Source organism: Diospyros lotus, chromosome 13 (assembly GCF_014633365.1).
Source record: "Diospyros lotus cultivar Yz01 chromosome 13, ASM1463336v1, whole genome shotgun sequence".
NCBI lineage: Eukaryota > Viridiplantae > Streptophyta > Magnoliopsida > Ericales > Ebenaceae > Diospyros > Diospyros lotus.
Window position 1 is genome coordinate 32,072,622 of NC_068350.1, and position 16,053 is coordinate 32,088,674.

The following is a 16,053-nucleotide window of genomic DNA, read 5'->3' on the forward strand; positions in this document are numbered from 1 at the left end:
TGCAACCTCAAGTGTTCCTTAAAATGGAGCAGTCTAAGGAGGAGTCAAGAGTGTGGAAAACTAATTCACTGCTTACCTTCTATTTTGAGCAGAAGAAGTATTCTGATTTAGGCAAAATTGACAAGGAAGGTGACTGTAACGACAGTGTTGGTAGCGACAACAATAATTCAGGAGGTTTGATCCAACATGTTTGGGCAAAAGGAGAATTAAAGGAACACCTTGATTCCTTTGGAAATGAAGTTCTTTAGGAGGATGTTCTAGATGATATTCGCAAAAGTCCAAAACAAGAGATGATTGATGCAATCAATCAGATGACAGGAATAACAAGAGGCAATAGGGAATTTCTAGAATAAACACCTTTGGATCTTTTGGATCTGAAATTAGTCCGGTTTTTCTCAAGGAGACATAGGATCGATTAACTTCTAAAACCCGCAGTGTTGAGATGAATTTTGGTGGAGTGATTGAGAAGTTAGAAGAAATAATACCTCAAGATGCACCTACTGAAAGGTTGCAAGAGGAAAATGGGAGAGCATTTGATGAAGTGACAGAGGAAGCCCAGGCCAACACGTTACCCCTAGTGACTAGTCCATGGATTGAAGGATTGGATTGCATGGTGTCGCAAATTAGAATTTTGTGAGAAATGGAATTGATATTGGAGTTCTTAAGGATATTGTACTATTGCTTTTGATTTCGGAGAAGGCTGAGGATTCCTTAGCTTTGTTAAAAAAGGCAACAAGAAAGTGAAGACACTAGCAAGAGGAAATCTTATTGATCCTAAATAGTGTGACAATGTTGCTCTCATTTCAGAAGATGCAAGCCGGATTTCAGATGGTGCAACCTAGCTTTTGATGTTGATTTTAACGAAGGCAACTGAAGTCAATGTCTCAAGAGAGCAGGACATACTCGCTAAAAAGAGAGATGTTGATTTCTCTTTCAATCATAAGATGGAGACAAGAAGAGAGATGGACACCATGCATGTTCTGCATGACAGGATTTTGAATATAAGAACTTTAATTGCTTGACCTTCTGAATTAGAATTATTCAAGGCATGTCCTAGTGTGCGATCCTTATTGATGACTATTACAGGTTGAAGCAGAAGCTACAATTAGTGTGGCAGCCTAGGGAAGTATTTTGAGAGTTATGAACCTAATGGGAATTCTCTCAGTAAAGAGCACATTCAAAGTTGTAAGGAATTTTGGAGACAATTTGTAGCTGGAAGGAAAGCTAGGGGAGATAGCTGGAGAAGTCAAAAGTTTAGTGGTTGAGAACAAAGCGCCCACTGCTGTGTTTGTTCTTACTCCAACTGGCCAACTAGGATTTTTACCAACTATATTGAAGGATGGATTGATAATTGGAATTGGTGTTGCAACAACTCCTAATTTTGATGCTCACAGAAAACTATTGTTTGGGTTTTCAAAGTGAGTCTACATTTCTTAATTGCAACATCTAGAGGTTGTAGCAGATTTTTTTGCAATAGAGAATGATAGTTGGACTGTCTAGGATAGATTAATTGCAGTTAAAGATGTGTATACGACATCATTAATTTCACTAGATGGTGATGAAATATCAAAGGAAGTTGTGGTCATAGTTGCCAATCCTTTGGATTCAAATCGGCCCACATCGAAGAAGCTGTGATGGGGAAAGTTGGTAAGAACAACAGTCTGCAGGTTTCAATTGCTCACTTTAACCAACAAAGAGATTGATTTTGGTTGTATTCCAGTTGAGGTGTACATGAGAGCTATTGCAAGTTTGTTGTGCATATAGAGATTTTTTAAAATTTCTCCATCCAAGCTGTGGAAGAGAAGGAAAAAGCATATTGGAAGCTGTGGAGGTTTAGCATTTCTTGGGGACAAGAAATGTTTTAAGGCGGGGGGAAATGTCAAAACTCAAGGGTTTATTAGGGCTAAAACAGTAATTAGTCTATTTTACATTTTACTTGTAGTTTCCTCTAGTTGTATTTTTTTTGTTAGTTTGTTATTTTTATAGAGTAGCTATATAAAGCTACTAAAAACTGTTTGTAGGACATGTTTTGAATGATAATTGAATTCATGCATTTCCCTCTCATCAATTTTCTCTCAATTTCTCGCATAATTCTCTCTCGATCTCTCATTTATCTGTAATCCTCCCCCAATTCTTGTTGTGTTTCCCTCCATTTCAGTCTGATTCCCCCTCGATTTCTTCCGATTTCCTATCAAATCCTTAGGCAAACCCTAGGTACATGACAAGTGAAAAAGGAAAAAACTATAGGAACATCAAAGAAAACTTGATGAAAGCCCTTCAACATGATATGGGATATAATAGCCTTATAAAGTATATGACCATGAATGGAGATGGTTGGAGAGCTACAATTCATGTACTGGACCCCATCTAGTGGGATCAATGCTTGTAATTGTTGTTAATACTTGTTTGTTTTGCGTAAAAAGGGAAAACAAATAATAAAGTGTCATGACCTCGAGGATATGATGGTAATTGGGGGGAAATCCATATCAAGGCTTCCTTCTCCAATGTCAAATCTCCCGAACCAGATGGCAGTAACCTCCTCTTCCATAATATCAAAGCTCCCGAACCATATGGAAGCACCCTTCCCGAACCAAATGGCAACCCCCTTCTCTTCCTTCACCTTCCAAATCTTGTCTAGACCAAGTAACATGGCAGCAATACTATCATAGTGCCCCGATATCAAAATTATTCACAACAGTAGGGGAATTTTCTTTGGCTAGAATTACCTTAACCTGTGACCCCTCCATCCTCTTAGAATCTGCTTCCTCAGAACCATTCTTGCCTTCAGCCTTCAGTTTTTGCCTTTGGTCTAAGTCTTCATCGATTGCATTTTTCCCTTCAACAACTTCAGTATCAGCTTCCTTAGAACTGTCGTTAAGTAGTTCCAGCCCGGATTTTTCCGTTAAAGCTCCTTTAGCTACATATGGTCCTTTACAAACTTGCGAGCTGCTCTTACGATAACTTTCCAGTGGCAGTCCATGCTTTCTACAAATGGCTTCTAGTGCCAATTCTTGCAGCCTCGCTTTCTTCGTAGCTTGTTCCACCGTAGTAGGGCAGAACATTTTCACACTGAGCCTTAACGCATTGTCAAGACCATTAATGAATCTTGATACAAAGTAATGTTTTGACAAGGCTAGCTGAAGGCTTCACATCAATGCCCTTAATTCGTCAAACCTTTCTTGATATTCAGTCACTGATCCTTCCTGCTTAAGCTTGTTGAACTCCTCAATCACATCAATCATGTTCTTCTCCCCAAATTGGTCACATAGATCTTTAGCAAAGCCAGTTCACTTGACCTCCCCTTCCGTTGTTGCAGCACATAGTCCATCAGCCATCTCCTCCATCCAATTCCTTGAAAATTCACTGCTGTAACAACCTCTTGCTTAGCTTTTAAGGATCTCTTCGGAAATTTATTCCGATACTAAAAATCAGAACCCAAGCCAATGTAATTGCTGCTTCCAATTGACCAACCTTAATCCGCTTCAGACATTGCCCTAGCAGTAGCCTAGATCTGAATCATCTTTTTAGTTGCTGCTGAATGGCCTCCAAATCAATTTTTGAAATCTAATCAGTTTGTTCAGCCTTCAAGTCAGCCTACTATCAGCTTCCAACTCACCCTAAACCACCGCCTTAGTTACGATGGAGTAGCTAAGGACTGTCACCTTCCAAATTTCAGCTTAGAGTTTGATTGGCTCTCGTTGCAACTTCTTGTGAATCGCCGACTCTCACTTTTTCCAAGTCACTGAAATTCCTTCTGAAATCACCTCACAGTAGTCGCCTAGGAGACTGACCGTGATCTAGCTGCTTGGAATTCCCTTATGGACCGTTTCCGATCGCAGGTTCCTTCTCTCCTTAACTTCAATTTCACATCTGAAGATTGAATTTGTTCAGCATTCCAGTTCACCTACTCACACGTCTTACAATTCCCGTTCAATTCCGCCTTGCAACTGGTCGCTGGGTTGGATTGCCTAGCCTGCTCAATCCCGGTTCATCTCTTCTACCTTCAAGTCGACTTCTCCAAATTGACAGCATGAGAATCGCCGCCAGCGAAAATTTGCTTTTGGACAGTTTTTGATTTCAATGGCCCAAGGCTTTGCTTCTCATTGCTACTTCCTTCTCGCCGAATTCGATGCCTTCTTCTCTCACCCGATCACCGTCCAAGGCCTAGAGAACCACTAGCTTTGTTGCAATCTTCTTGGAGTCACTGTCGCCACCCAATCATCGTCCACCGTCTTACTTTTGAAGCAACTTCCGCTGCGTAACTCCTCCTTACCTGATTTGACTTTGTCACTGAGAGCAATAGCCTATGGCCGCGTGCAGATCACGATCTTCCTGTTCCGTGTTCGATTCACAGCAGATTCAAGATTGCTCGGACTCAATCACGATCACTGTAGCGTCCAATCGCTCCACTCTGCTTCTCTTTGATGCCTTAGTCTACTTCAGTCGTGCCTTCCTTCTTGCCCTGGTCACATGCAACGACCAGATCTGGGACGCGATCAAGGACACTTGAGTTTATCGCCGATTCCAGATTGCGGCTAGGATTAGGATCGGATGCCTAGATCTCCTTGCTGAGGAGCGTCGCCTTCAACATTCAAGTCCGATCACTATCGGAACTATCTTGGCCAATGTCGCCTTCAATACCAAGCCGATGTTTGCTTCGCATGACTTTGCCTCTCAATTCTGATTCAATTCCAAGCCAAATTTTACTTACCTGAAGCAACGGGAATCGCCTAGCTTGTCGGAATTAAATGCCTGAATCGCCCTATCTAACTGCTAAGAACTTCCCGATCATTGCCTTTCAATAATCGAATCTGAATTTAGCTATTTAAGTCTCCATAATCACAGCCGAGGAATGATTGGCTTTGATACCAAATGTTACAACCCTAGGGTTTGGCTAGGGTTAGGAAGTAGATTGGTAAGAATTAGAGGAAGAAAGAACAGAAAAGGAGGGAAAGAGAAAAGAGAACAAAAAGAAAGGTGGGAGAGGAGAGAAAACCGAGGGAAAGCTAGGAGAATTGAGAGAGGGAAATGGAATTCAATTGTTATTCAAATCATACCTTTCTCTAACTATGCCAGCCTCCTTATAGGCTTACAATTGAAGGAAATAACAAAAAATACAACCAACTACTACTCTAACAGCCTTGCTAACTGTTTATACAAGAGTTAGTTATTCCCACCTAACCTCTAAACTTCTACAATTAGCTCTACAACTTATACACTATGGATTTCCCCCCAATTACCATCATATCCTCGGGGTCATGACATAAAGTTACTTCATTGTGACTTGGTGTAACATTCCATTTAAACCATTTATTTGCGGAAGATATGTGAAAGATAAAGAGGGAAATTGATCCTTAAATTGTGTAGCATATGATATGGAAAGCCATCCAGCCAGAACTCTGTCAATCAATATTCATTTTTGTCTTCCTTTCCTTTTTTTGTTTTTTGTTTTTTTCCTCTTCTGAAAACAAAATCTGCTTGCTGTGCCAGCATCTAACATTGCTTGTGACTGGATATGTTTATGGATGAAGTGTGTAATAATTTGCCCGTCTCAAGTAATAATATTAACTTTTTAATAATTGTCTGTTATGCAGGTAGTTCAGGAATAGGAATGCATGGCATGGCTTTTGTAATGCTAAAAATTAAGTCCTTGACTTTTATAATAGTGTAGATAAACTTTTACCTCTTTCGGGAAGATTTTTACACAAATAGCTAAGTTGCTTGTGCAACTATTCTTGGATTTTTCTTTCCTTTTTTATTTTTTTGATAGGTTGATTGTCTGCTGCCACACTATCATTGTTTAGCAGTAGAAGAAGTGATTTTCTGGAGTTATATGGTGCATGACCTTTTTGCACTTGTTATTGTTTAAAATGTCTTTAAGATTTGAGAAGTGAAGGCCGCTTTAACCACCGTTACTTTAATGGAATAGCATTGAGCAGAAAGGTTAGGATTTTTGATAAACAGTTTCCTTCTCCATTCATTAATATAAAAATGAACATGTGGTTGGCCCCGTCCCCATCCTGATCTTTTACATGCTTAAAATGTATCCGATTCCATGTGCTTTTCAGCTTTAACATTTCCATTCATATTTTTGTCAGGAGGAATATGATACTCATGATCCAAAGGGCCATTGTTCACTAGTTCTGCCTTTCTTGATGAAGAGGGCAAAAGTTATTGAGATAGTTGCAGCACATGATATTGTCTTTGCTCTTGCGAGTTCTGGTATTTGTGCAGCCTTTAGTAGAGGTAGTAGCACCTCAATGCCTTTTGATGGATTTTCTTTCATGTTTTTGTTCCTCGAGGTTGAAATTGTTTCTTTAACATGATATTTGCTGACATTATGAATGCAGAGACAAACCGGAGGATATGTTTCTTGAATGTTAGTCCTGATGAAGTCATTCGAAGCTTGTTTTACAACAAGAACAACGACTCACTCATAACAGTTTCAGTTTATGCGTCAGATAATTTTTGCTCATTGAAATGCAGATCCACGAGGATTGAGTGCGTTGACCTTGTCTCTGTTGTTTTTGACTGATTATTTTCAATAGCATGTGATCTGCATATCATATAAAGTTACTTGCAGTTAATTCTTTTCAGATATATACAGAGGGGTAAACCAGATTCAGGGTTCCCTCTCTTTGAATCTGAGTCTTTGAAGTGGCCTGGTTTTGTGGAATTTGATGATGTTAACGGAAAGGTGCTTACATATTCTGCACAGAATAGGTATCGTTTTTTTACCCTTGTATTGTCTCAGTTAGTGTAAATTAACTGCCTAATATGCTTGTAACATTATTTTTGGTTGTTTTTGTCAGTATATACAAGGTGTTTGACCTAAAAAACTATACAATGTTGTACTCTATATCAGACAAACATGTACAAGAAATCAAGATCAGGTAATCTGTCCCCCCCCCCCCCCTCTCTCTCTCTCTCTCTCTCTCTCTCTCTCTCTCAAACACACGATATTGTTTCTTATATTTGCCATATTGACACTGCAACACTTTTTTCATTCAGAATCACTAGGACATCCTTTAGCAATAATTGTTTAGTGCAAAGTACCCATAAAAATATTTCTTTCATGACAGCAAACTTGGTGAGAGTAAATTGTGACCAGACCCAATACAAAAATTAAAAGGACAATAAAATAAGAAATTCAGAGTGCATATACTCCACATAATGTTAAAAGGACAATAAAATAAGAAATTCAGAGTGCGTATAACTCCACATAATGTGATGAGACACTGACATGTAATAACAACAGTTTTTTTATTTTTTTTATGGTTGAACTATGGAAATAGGAAGAGCCATTCCATTTAAAGTATTCTGGTGGATAAACAATTAATATCTTTTGACTCTCTATTTGGCCGACCTATTGGGATTAAGGCTTGCGATAATGATGGTTTTTTGGCGGTAGCCTAATGTTTTTTTGAATGATTTTCCATTTAAATTCTGTTAATATCCTTTAATGATTCCTTGACATGTAGCCTCTTGGAATTCGGAAATCAATCCTTGATTTAGAGAGAATGATTTAAAAGATTAAATCCCCAAATTAAATGAGTAATCAAAGGAATTATCTTAGGTAACTTTTTTTTTTAGTTTTTTGGTAGTTTCCTAAATCCTAAGTTTCCTATTCTTGTATTTGGTAGTTTCCTATTCTTGTGTAACCTATGATAGAAAGATCTCTTGTATATATGTACTATACACCTAATTGCTGGAGGTAAGAAATCAAGTAATTTCTTCCAAAATTATTTGTTCATGGTATCAGAGCTAGACTCGACGCTAGTCTGACATTCAACTCATCAATCCTTTTTCGAACTACAATATTAGTTCTTTATGGCAGAAACTAACTTTTCTTCGGTAGACTCTTCCATTGCTCTTGTTATTTCTACTACTTTAGCTAATCCTATATCAACCCTTGATTTTCATTCTCATTAAATCACCCAACACAAACTCAACAGAACCAACTTTTGTGAATAGTTCCAATTTGTGTTGCTTGTTATGAAGGGCAAGGGCAAAGTTGGATATTTAACGGGTGCTATTCCTATGCCACCTTCAATTGTTGCTAACTATTCAACTTGGGTTGTTGAAAACTCTATAGTCTTGTCATGGCTCATTAATTCTATGGAGCCTAAGATAGGATGAACCTGCCTCTTCTACCGAACTACAAAGGAGATCTGGAATGCTATGTAAGAAATTTACGCAGATCTCAAAAACACAACCTAGTGTTTTGAAATCTGTTTCGCCCTTCAAACTACTAGACAAGGTAACATTTCGATCATCGAATATTATAATGTTTTAGTTGAACTTTGGTAGGAGATACATCTTTTTTATGATATTAGTTGGCATTGTACTGAGGATAGTACTAAGTACACTAAAATGTTGGAGAAGGAAGGGGTATTCGATTTCCTACATGGCCTCAACAAAGATCTAGATGAAGTTGTGGTCGTTTCCATGGTACCAAACCTTTTCCTTCCATCAAAGAGGCCTTTGTTGAGATCAGACGCAAGGAGAGCTGCAAACAAGTAATGCTCAACAGCTTTTCAAACCCACCCTCTGATTTGGGATTCCAAAATTTAGCCTTGACAGTCCATCATAATTGTGGAAACATAAGTTGCCTGTTCAAGAATGTTGTTCTTCTCAAGAGAGGAGCTTGCTTTGAGGGGAAGTGTGGAAGCATAAGTATTTCTGTTATGTTTGTTTTGTTTATTAGTGTTGTTTTCTGATCAATTAGTCAGGTGCATAGCGCATAAGCGTTGTTTTATTTTGTCGGTGTTTTGCTATTATATATAGCTGCACCTCTTGCTATTGTTTTTGTATTATCATTGTTGTAGTTCTTGATTTGTTAATCTACCGAGAGTTCTTTTCTTCCTTTTCATAATTTCATTTTCTTGTGCCCTAGCACTTCATTACATGGTATTAGAGCCTATGGCCTGTAATTCGAATTCTACCTCTGCATCTCCTCGTAACTCTTCCTCGTCATTAGCCTCGCAATCTGATTTTTCTGCGGTGGCTAAAGCATTCAGTTTCATTCCAATCAAGCTCGACTCGAACAATTACATATTTTGGAAAGCGTAGATTCTTGCGACTCTTCGTGCGTTTGATTTAGTGCCTTTTGTTAATAAGATTTCTCCACCACAAAAGTATCTGGTGAATCCAGATTCAACATCGTTAGATGGAGCCGCTGCTAATGAAGTTAATCCAGAGTATCTGACATGGACGAGATTAGATCAATTGCTGCTTGGATGGCTGTTCTCCACAATCGAAAAGGAAGTTCTCGCACAGGTGATTCATTCTGAATCATCTGCTGAGGTATGGAACTCCTTAGAGAATCTTTATTCTCGACAAACTATTGCTAAGTCCTTCCAGTTAAAGCAGTAGCTACGATCTCTTAAGAAAGGTGCAATGTCTGTGAATGATTATGTTCTCAAGATTAAAACTATAGGACATTCATTAGCTGCAATTGGAGAACCTTTAGATGAAAAGGAATTGCTGCTTTCTATTCTAAATGGACTTGATCATGACTATGAAACAGTTGTCATCTTAATAACCTATCAAATGGATGAGATCAATATAGAGAAAGTGCAGTATTTGTTATTAATGCATGAGCAAAGGCTGTTGATAAGTGTCTTTTATACACTTATTTTGGTCTATAAACTTAGCATTTATACGTTCAATGAGCATGATTTCTACTTGATTTGGTTCTATATATGGTTATGTAGATGTGGAGCATGTGTTAAAGCGGACATGAAGCAAAAAGAGTGATTTTTGGTGCATGATGGGAGTAAAATGAAGTTTGGAGGCATGGTCGGGTTTCGAATTAAAAAGAAGCAAAAGAGTATCGAGAACAAGAAGTTGAAGATGATAAAGCAAGAGGCCAAAGAAGAAAGCTAGCGGGCTTAGAGCGGTATGCATACTGCTGTAGCACCGCTATAAGACTTGGCTTTCTGGAGCTCACGGTCCTACAGTGGAATGCATCCCGCTGTAGGACCGCTTTAGGATTGGCTTTCTGGAGTTCACGGGTCTGCAGCAACAAGCATACCGCGGTAGGGTTCAAAGCTTCGTGACAAGGCCGTTTTAAGCCCGTTTTAATCCAAATAAAAGGGAAATAGACTCCTTCAAGGTGAAGGACTTTGATAACCTAAAGAGGGCTATATAAAGGCTTATTTTTGGGAGATAAGGAGCTTTTTGGGAGGAGGAGAAGACGGAAGTCGAGGCAAAAGGAGGAGATTTTCTTGAAGATCTTCGGTTTTGGTTTTATTTTTCTGTTCTTTCTTCTTTACAACATCATGAACTTCGTTTTTATTACTTTTTCATTGGTTAAAACTATGTTAGGCTAAGTACTTTGTGGCTAGGGTGATTGATGAAACCTAGTTCAACGATGGTTTAATTAAAAGTATTTGGGTTTTATTATATTTTTGTCTTTCGGATTGATCATTTATTATACACTAACTCCGTTTTGATGTTTGGCCGTCATTAGAACGTGTTTGTGATTTATATTGCTTTCGAGAGATTCAATATAGATTAGCACTTGATAATAAATGACATAAGGTTCGATAATAGGTAGAGATACTGTTATGCCTTGTGAAATCTTATTTTGATGATCATTGTGGATAAATGCATGTTTTTATATTTGCAGATTAATTAGAGATAATTAATTTCATATGTGAGCATAGATTCGATTGACCATCGAGAGAGGCTTTTGATTAACTTAGGATCATCGATTTTCAGCTCAAAGCAAGAATTATAAAACTCAATCACTGAGAGATTAAACCAAATATAGAACTACGGTGGATTCATGAACCCTAGCGCATTAGATTTCCATATTTAAAACCTAAAGAATTATTTTTTGTTTTCCTTTGGTGAGTTAGTTTTAATTTATATAAAACTTCCATTGAGTATTCTTTGAATTGTGTGTGGCTTATTAAAGTTAATAGTGGTTAAAGTAGGGACCAAAAACCAATCCTCGTGGGAACGATACTTGATTCATCATTATATTACTTGTTACGATTCCGTACACTTGCGGAAAGAATACGCGAACAAGTTTTTGGCGCCGTTGCTGGGGATTGGTTATTTTGATTACTACTTTAATTAAGATTAGCTTTAACACTTGTGTTGCTTTCCTTATTCTTGATGCTGAATTATTTCAATTTTTGCTGTGTTAGGATTGAAATAGTGCATGCGGCGTTCAGAACGTCTTGATCTTGTCGAGTTTGATCCAGAGATTGAACAAACCTTTCATCAAAGGCGTCGTGAACAAAGAGCAAAAAGGGAACAACAACAAAGCACAATGGACGACAACGAAAATCAGCTTGTTCAAATAGAGCGTACTGCTGAGATCAATGAGAGAGATATCTTGATGGGGGATTTCATGATGTCTCCAGTCATTGAGAACCGGTCGAGCATAGTTTATCCTCCATATGGGTATGATAACTTCCAGTTGAGGCCGGATGTGATAAATTTGTTCTCCAACAACATTCCATTCTATGGGAGAAGTGATGAAAATCCACATTACCATCTCTCTCGTTTTCTGGAGTATTGTGGCAACTTTAAGTATCAAGAGATTAATGAAGAAGCAATGAGGATGCGACTTTTTCCTCATACTCTGAAAGACAAAGCTTAGGAGTGGTTGGATTCACTATCACCTGGTAGCATCACTACATGGGTTGATTTGGTTCACAAGTTCACACTAAAATATTTTCCACCAGCCAAGATCAGCAAATTAAAGCATGAAATTTCAACTTTCCAGCAAGCTGAAACTGAGAATTTTCATGAAGCATGGGAACGGTATAAAGAATTGCTAAGGAAGTGTCCGAATCATGGGTTCTCTTTACCAGCTCAAAACCACTATTTCTATGCCGGATTGACTCCCTACAGCTGTTCGATAGTCGATTCTACAGCAGGTGGTTCTATTAGAAACAAATTAGCTGGAGAGCTACATGATCTTTATGAGACAATGAGTGAGCAATTTGTCATGTGGCCTGATAGGAGTTCAAATAGGAGAGCAGCTGGAGTACACGAAGTGGATATGAATACATTGATGTTGGCCAAGATTGATGCTCTTTCAAAACAAATGGAAAACTTAAAATACTCTCCATCAGTTAACATGGTGCAAGGATCTCTTCCAGTTTGTGTAACTTGTGGGGCAAACCATCTGTCATCCGAATGCCCATTGACCGTTAGGGATCATTCACTCACAGAGCAGGCTGCTTATGCGCAAAATTTCCCACGTCAACAAAATTTCCAGTGTCCACAAAATAATCCATATTCTCCAACATACAATCCCGGCTGGAGAAACTATCCTAATTTTTCATATGGCAACAATCAGGGAGTTCAAAACCCACCAAAACAAGGAAGACCACATGAGGAAAAAGGAGAATGGGAAGCAGCAATTTCAAAACTTCAAGAACGAAGTGAGCGGACCGATGCAGCCATCAAAAATATAGAGACTCAAATTGGGCAGTTAGCTAAAATTCTTACTGAGAGGCAACAGGGCACATGGCCAAGCAATACCGAAGTTAATCCTAAGGAGCAAGTAAATGCAATCACTACAAGGAGCGGGGTGCAATTTCCAGAAATTCATGTTAAAAGACCAAGTGTGGAAAAGAAAACTGATGTTGAAAAGGAGACAACAACTGAGAATAAGGAGCCCGAAGATATAGCTGAACAAGAGGAGGTGATTCTACCCACAGTCAAGCCTTATGTTCCACCTATTTTGTTTCCTCAAAGATTGCGCAAGCACAAGTTGGATAAGCAATTTGAGAAATTTTTGGAGGTATTCAAGAAGCTACATATCAATATACCATTTGCGGAAGCTCTGTCTCAAATGCCCAGCTATGCAAAATTTATGAAGGAGATTCTATCGAACAAAAGGAAGCTTGAGGAGCATGAAACCGTGATGCTAACAGAGGAATGTAGTGCCATTTTACAAAATAAATTGCCACCAAAGTTGAAAGACCCAGGGAGTTTCACCATCCCGTGCACCATTGGCAGCTTATATTTTGAACGGTTCTTATGTGATTTGGGTGCTAGCATTAATTTGATGCCATTCTCTATCTTTCAAAAGCTTGGTTTAGGTGAAGCAAAACCTACAAGGGTGTCATTGCAGCTAGCGGATCGGTCCGTGAAACATCCACGTGGAATTGTTGAAGATATCTTGGTAAAAGTGGACAAGTTTATATTTCCAGCAGATTTCATTATTTTGGATATGGCTGAAGATAGGGATATTCCCCTTATTTTGGGGCGACCTTTTCTAGCTACTGGACGAGCTCTTATTGATGTGCAAAAAGGACAACTCATGTTAAGGTTGAATGATGAGCAAATCACTTTTAATGTGTTTGAAGCACTGAAATTTACTACGGCTTCAGATTCTTGTTTTCAGATTGATATTTTGGACAAAGAGATAGAAAATACATTCTCTTTGAATCAACCATCAGATCCTTGGGAAGCATGTGTGATGCACTCACAAGTTGAAGATACCGACTCGGCTACGATTGAAGAATGTGTCAAATATTTGCAAGGATTTGAACTTATTCAAAAGGGAAAGCAGTACAAGGCATTGGGCACGGGACCTCCACGACCTTTACCTTCCATTCAACAAGCTCCGAAATTAGAGCTAAAGCAGCTGCCATCCCATCTTCGGTATGCCTATTTGGGTGAGTCCTCTACTCTTCCAGTTATCATTGCTAAGTCCATTAACCAAGAAGAAGAGGAAAAGTTACTCCGGGTGCTTCGGGAACATAAATCAGCTCTTGGATGGACTATAGCTGATATAAAAGGTATTAGCCCATCTCTTTGCATGCACAAGATATTAATGGAAGACACTTACAAGCCGGTAGTGCAACACCAGCGATGGCTAAATCCTCATCTGCAAGAAGTGGTTAGAGCTGAAGTACTGAAGTTACTAGATGCTGGAATTATCTATTCTATCTCAGATAGTGCTTGGGTTAGTCCGGTTCAAGTGGTGCCTAAGAAGGAAGGTACCTGGGCAGAAGAGTCGGTGCATGGATGGCCGAAGTGAATCAATGGTCTTCGGGAGGTGGCGGCGGCTGTGACCGGAGTAGCTGGGCAAACATGGATCTCATCTCCTCGTGCTGGGTATGAAGGTCGGCTCTGAGAACATCCAAGCCTGCTTGCAGCATGTGAAATTGTCGATCCTGTTCCGCTCGATTTTCTTGGATTTGTGCTTGCATTGCCTCCAATGTGGGGCCAAAGTTGACCCCTCCAGGTCGGCGTCGGGGTGGTGGTCTCACTGCTGGTGGTGCTTCGGGTTCCATGTACTCCTCGGCTTCATCTTCCTCCTTGGCCTCTGCTGCTGTGTCTCTCATGCAAGCTGCATGTCGGTGTTGGGCAATCTGAGTATGTGACTGTCGAATAGTGTATAAATTGATTGGTGCGGGGTTCGTCTTGTCAAGCTCAGATGCGGATGTAGGGACTTTGGCTTGCTTGCATAATGCTGAGATGAGAGTTGGGAAGTAAATCCTTTTCTTATTACCTTTGGTCAAGGCGAGGGCGACGATTTGTTAGAAAATACGCTCACCAAAATTCACTTCATATCTAGTAGTCAAGGCATAAAGAAGCTGCATCCGTGGAGGGTATATCTCTGTCATGTGTGAAGATGGAGCGATGTTAGAAGATAAGATGTAATGGAACATCTTCGCCTTGAGGTTAAGCTCATTATGGAGCACCACATTGTGGCTTGGCCACACCGATGGGATGTCTTCATTAAAGCAAAGGCGAGCCACTTGATTCCAATCTTCTATGTTCGCGAGATCTGCCCCCGATGGCACTTGATAGAAGTTTTGAATGATGTCGGGACTGAATGGTACCCATACTCCGCGCACATAGGTATGGAAGGCATGAACTTCCTCATCGTCATCGTCACCTCCAAGGATGTTGTCATTGAAGTTGGCGAGGAATTCTCGAACCACGGAGGGATATATCTTGGGAGGCTTGGCACAAAATTTGAGCTGCTGCTTGGCATGAATAACCTCAGAAACCCCAGTAACCTCAATGCTAGCCAAGTCAACTTCCCGCTCTCGGTGGAGAGGCCATGACTCTATTACTCGAGCTCGTTCTTCCGCTTTGGCAGTGAGGTAGATTGGATAGGTTGGTGGATCAACTCGCGGCCGCTTGGAGGTGTTTGAACTGGTTGTAACTGCTTTACCCTTATTTGCGGCTAGAGTGTAGCGGGTTTTGGGTGCCATTTTTGCTTGGGCTCGGTCCTGAAAGCACAAAATCAAACATGAGAATGAATAGAAGAAAGAATCAATTAATTCTTGGCTTGTTTTTTTTTTTTTTTTGTTTTTCATTTATTTTTTGTTCATTTATTTGTTGATTTATTGATTTTGTTTTGATTTATTTATTTTATAAGACTTAAATGTGTTGGAGAAGCCAAAGATGCCACAAGATCCCCCCCAAACTTAATTCATTCCATTCCCTCAATTCCTAATGCAATGTGTGTGCAAATGTGTGGAGATGTGTGGTTGGGGCATTTGAGCGAACACTTGGTGGGCATGCTGAGAGGACAAACAGAAAATAGGGCTTAGGATCCATGAAATTTTCCCAAATAAAAGCATATAAACAAGCAATAATTCAACCCCAACATCACCAACCACAACTTCATTACTCCCATTCACAAGCAACTCACCACCCATTTCCACAAAAAAGTATCAATTCGTGCAAACAAATTAAAAATTAGTTCACACATACCTTAAATGATGAAGATGGAGGGAGTGGAGGGGAGGCTATTGAGGGAGAACTTTGGCAAATGGGATGGGGGCAAGCTAGGAGAAGAGGCGAAGGTGGGGGGAGGGTGCTTGGAGGGAGAGAAGGGAGAGTGAGAGCAAAGGGGGAAATGAAAAAGCAGGGGGGGGGGGTCGGCGTTAATGGGCCGACCCGCACAGCAGCGCGGCCGCGGCATGCATGCCGCAGCCGACCTGCGAGCCACAGCAACTTGGGGTTGGTGATGTTGGGGTTGAATTATTGCTTGTTTATATGCTTTTATTTGGGAAAATTTCATGGATCCTAAGCCCTATTTTCTGTTTGTCCTCTCAGCAT

General features: G+C 39.8%; 1 protein-coding gene and 1 non-coding gene across 6 annotated transcripts in view; one reads left to right on the forward strand and one right to left on the reverse strand.

The window, feature by feature from the left end:
- The window catches only part of LOC127789133 (uncharacterized), an 87,339-nt gene that overhangs the window by 37,681 nt on the left and 33,605 nt on the right, over positions 1–16,053 (forward strand). For 3 of the 5 annotated variants that reach the window (XM_052317925.1, XM_052317926.1, XM_052317927.1), the window contains exons 3-6: positions 6,099–6,246; positions 6,351–6,501; positions 6,598–6,723; positions 6,813–6,893. The exons of 1 other annotated variant lie outside the window; for it this stretch is intronic. In XM_052317925.1, coding sequence (XP_052173885.1) covers positions 6,099–6,246; positions 6,351–6,501; positions 6,598–6,723; positions 6,813–6,893 — 506 coding nt within the window. Of the gene's footprint in view, positions 1–5,881; positions 5,944–6,098; positions 6,247–6,350; positions 6,502–6,597; positions 6,724–6,812; positions 6,894–16,053 lie in introns of all 5 variants that reach the window. One more of the 5 variants, XM_052317929.1, reaches the window with a different exon arrangement.
- LOC127789399 (small nucleolar RNA R71) lies at positions 11,714–11,820 on the reverse strand. Its single transcript, XR_008020572.1, has one exon. It is a non-coding gene; the product is annotated as a small nucleolar RNA R71 (small nucleolar RNA).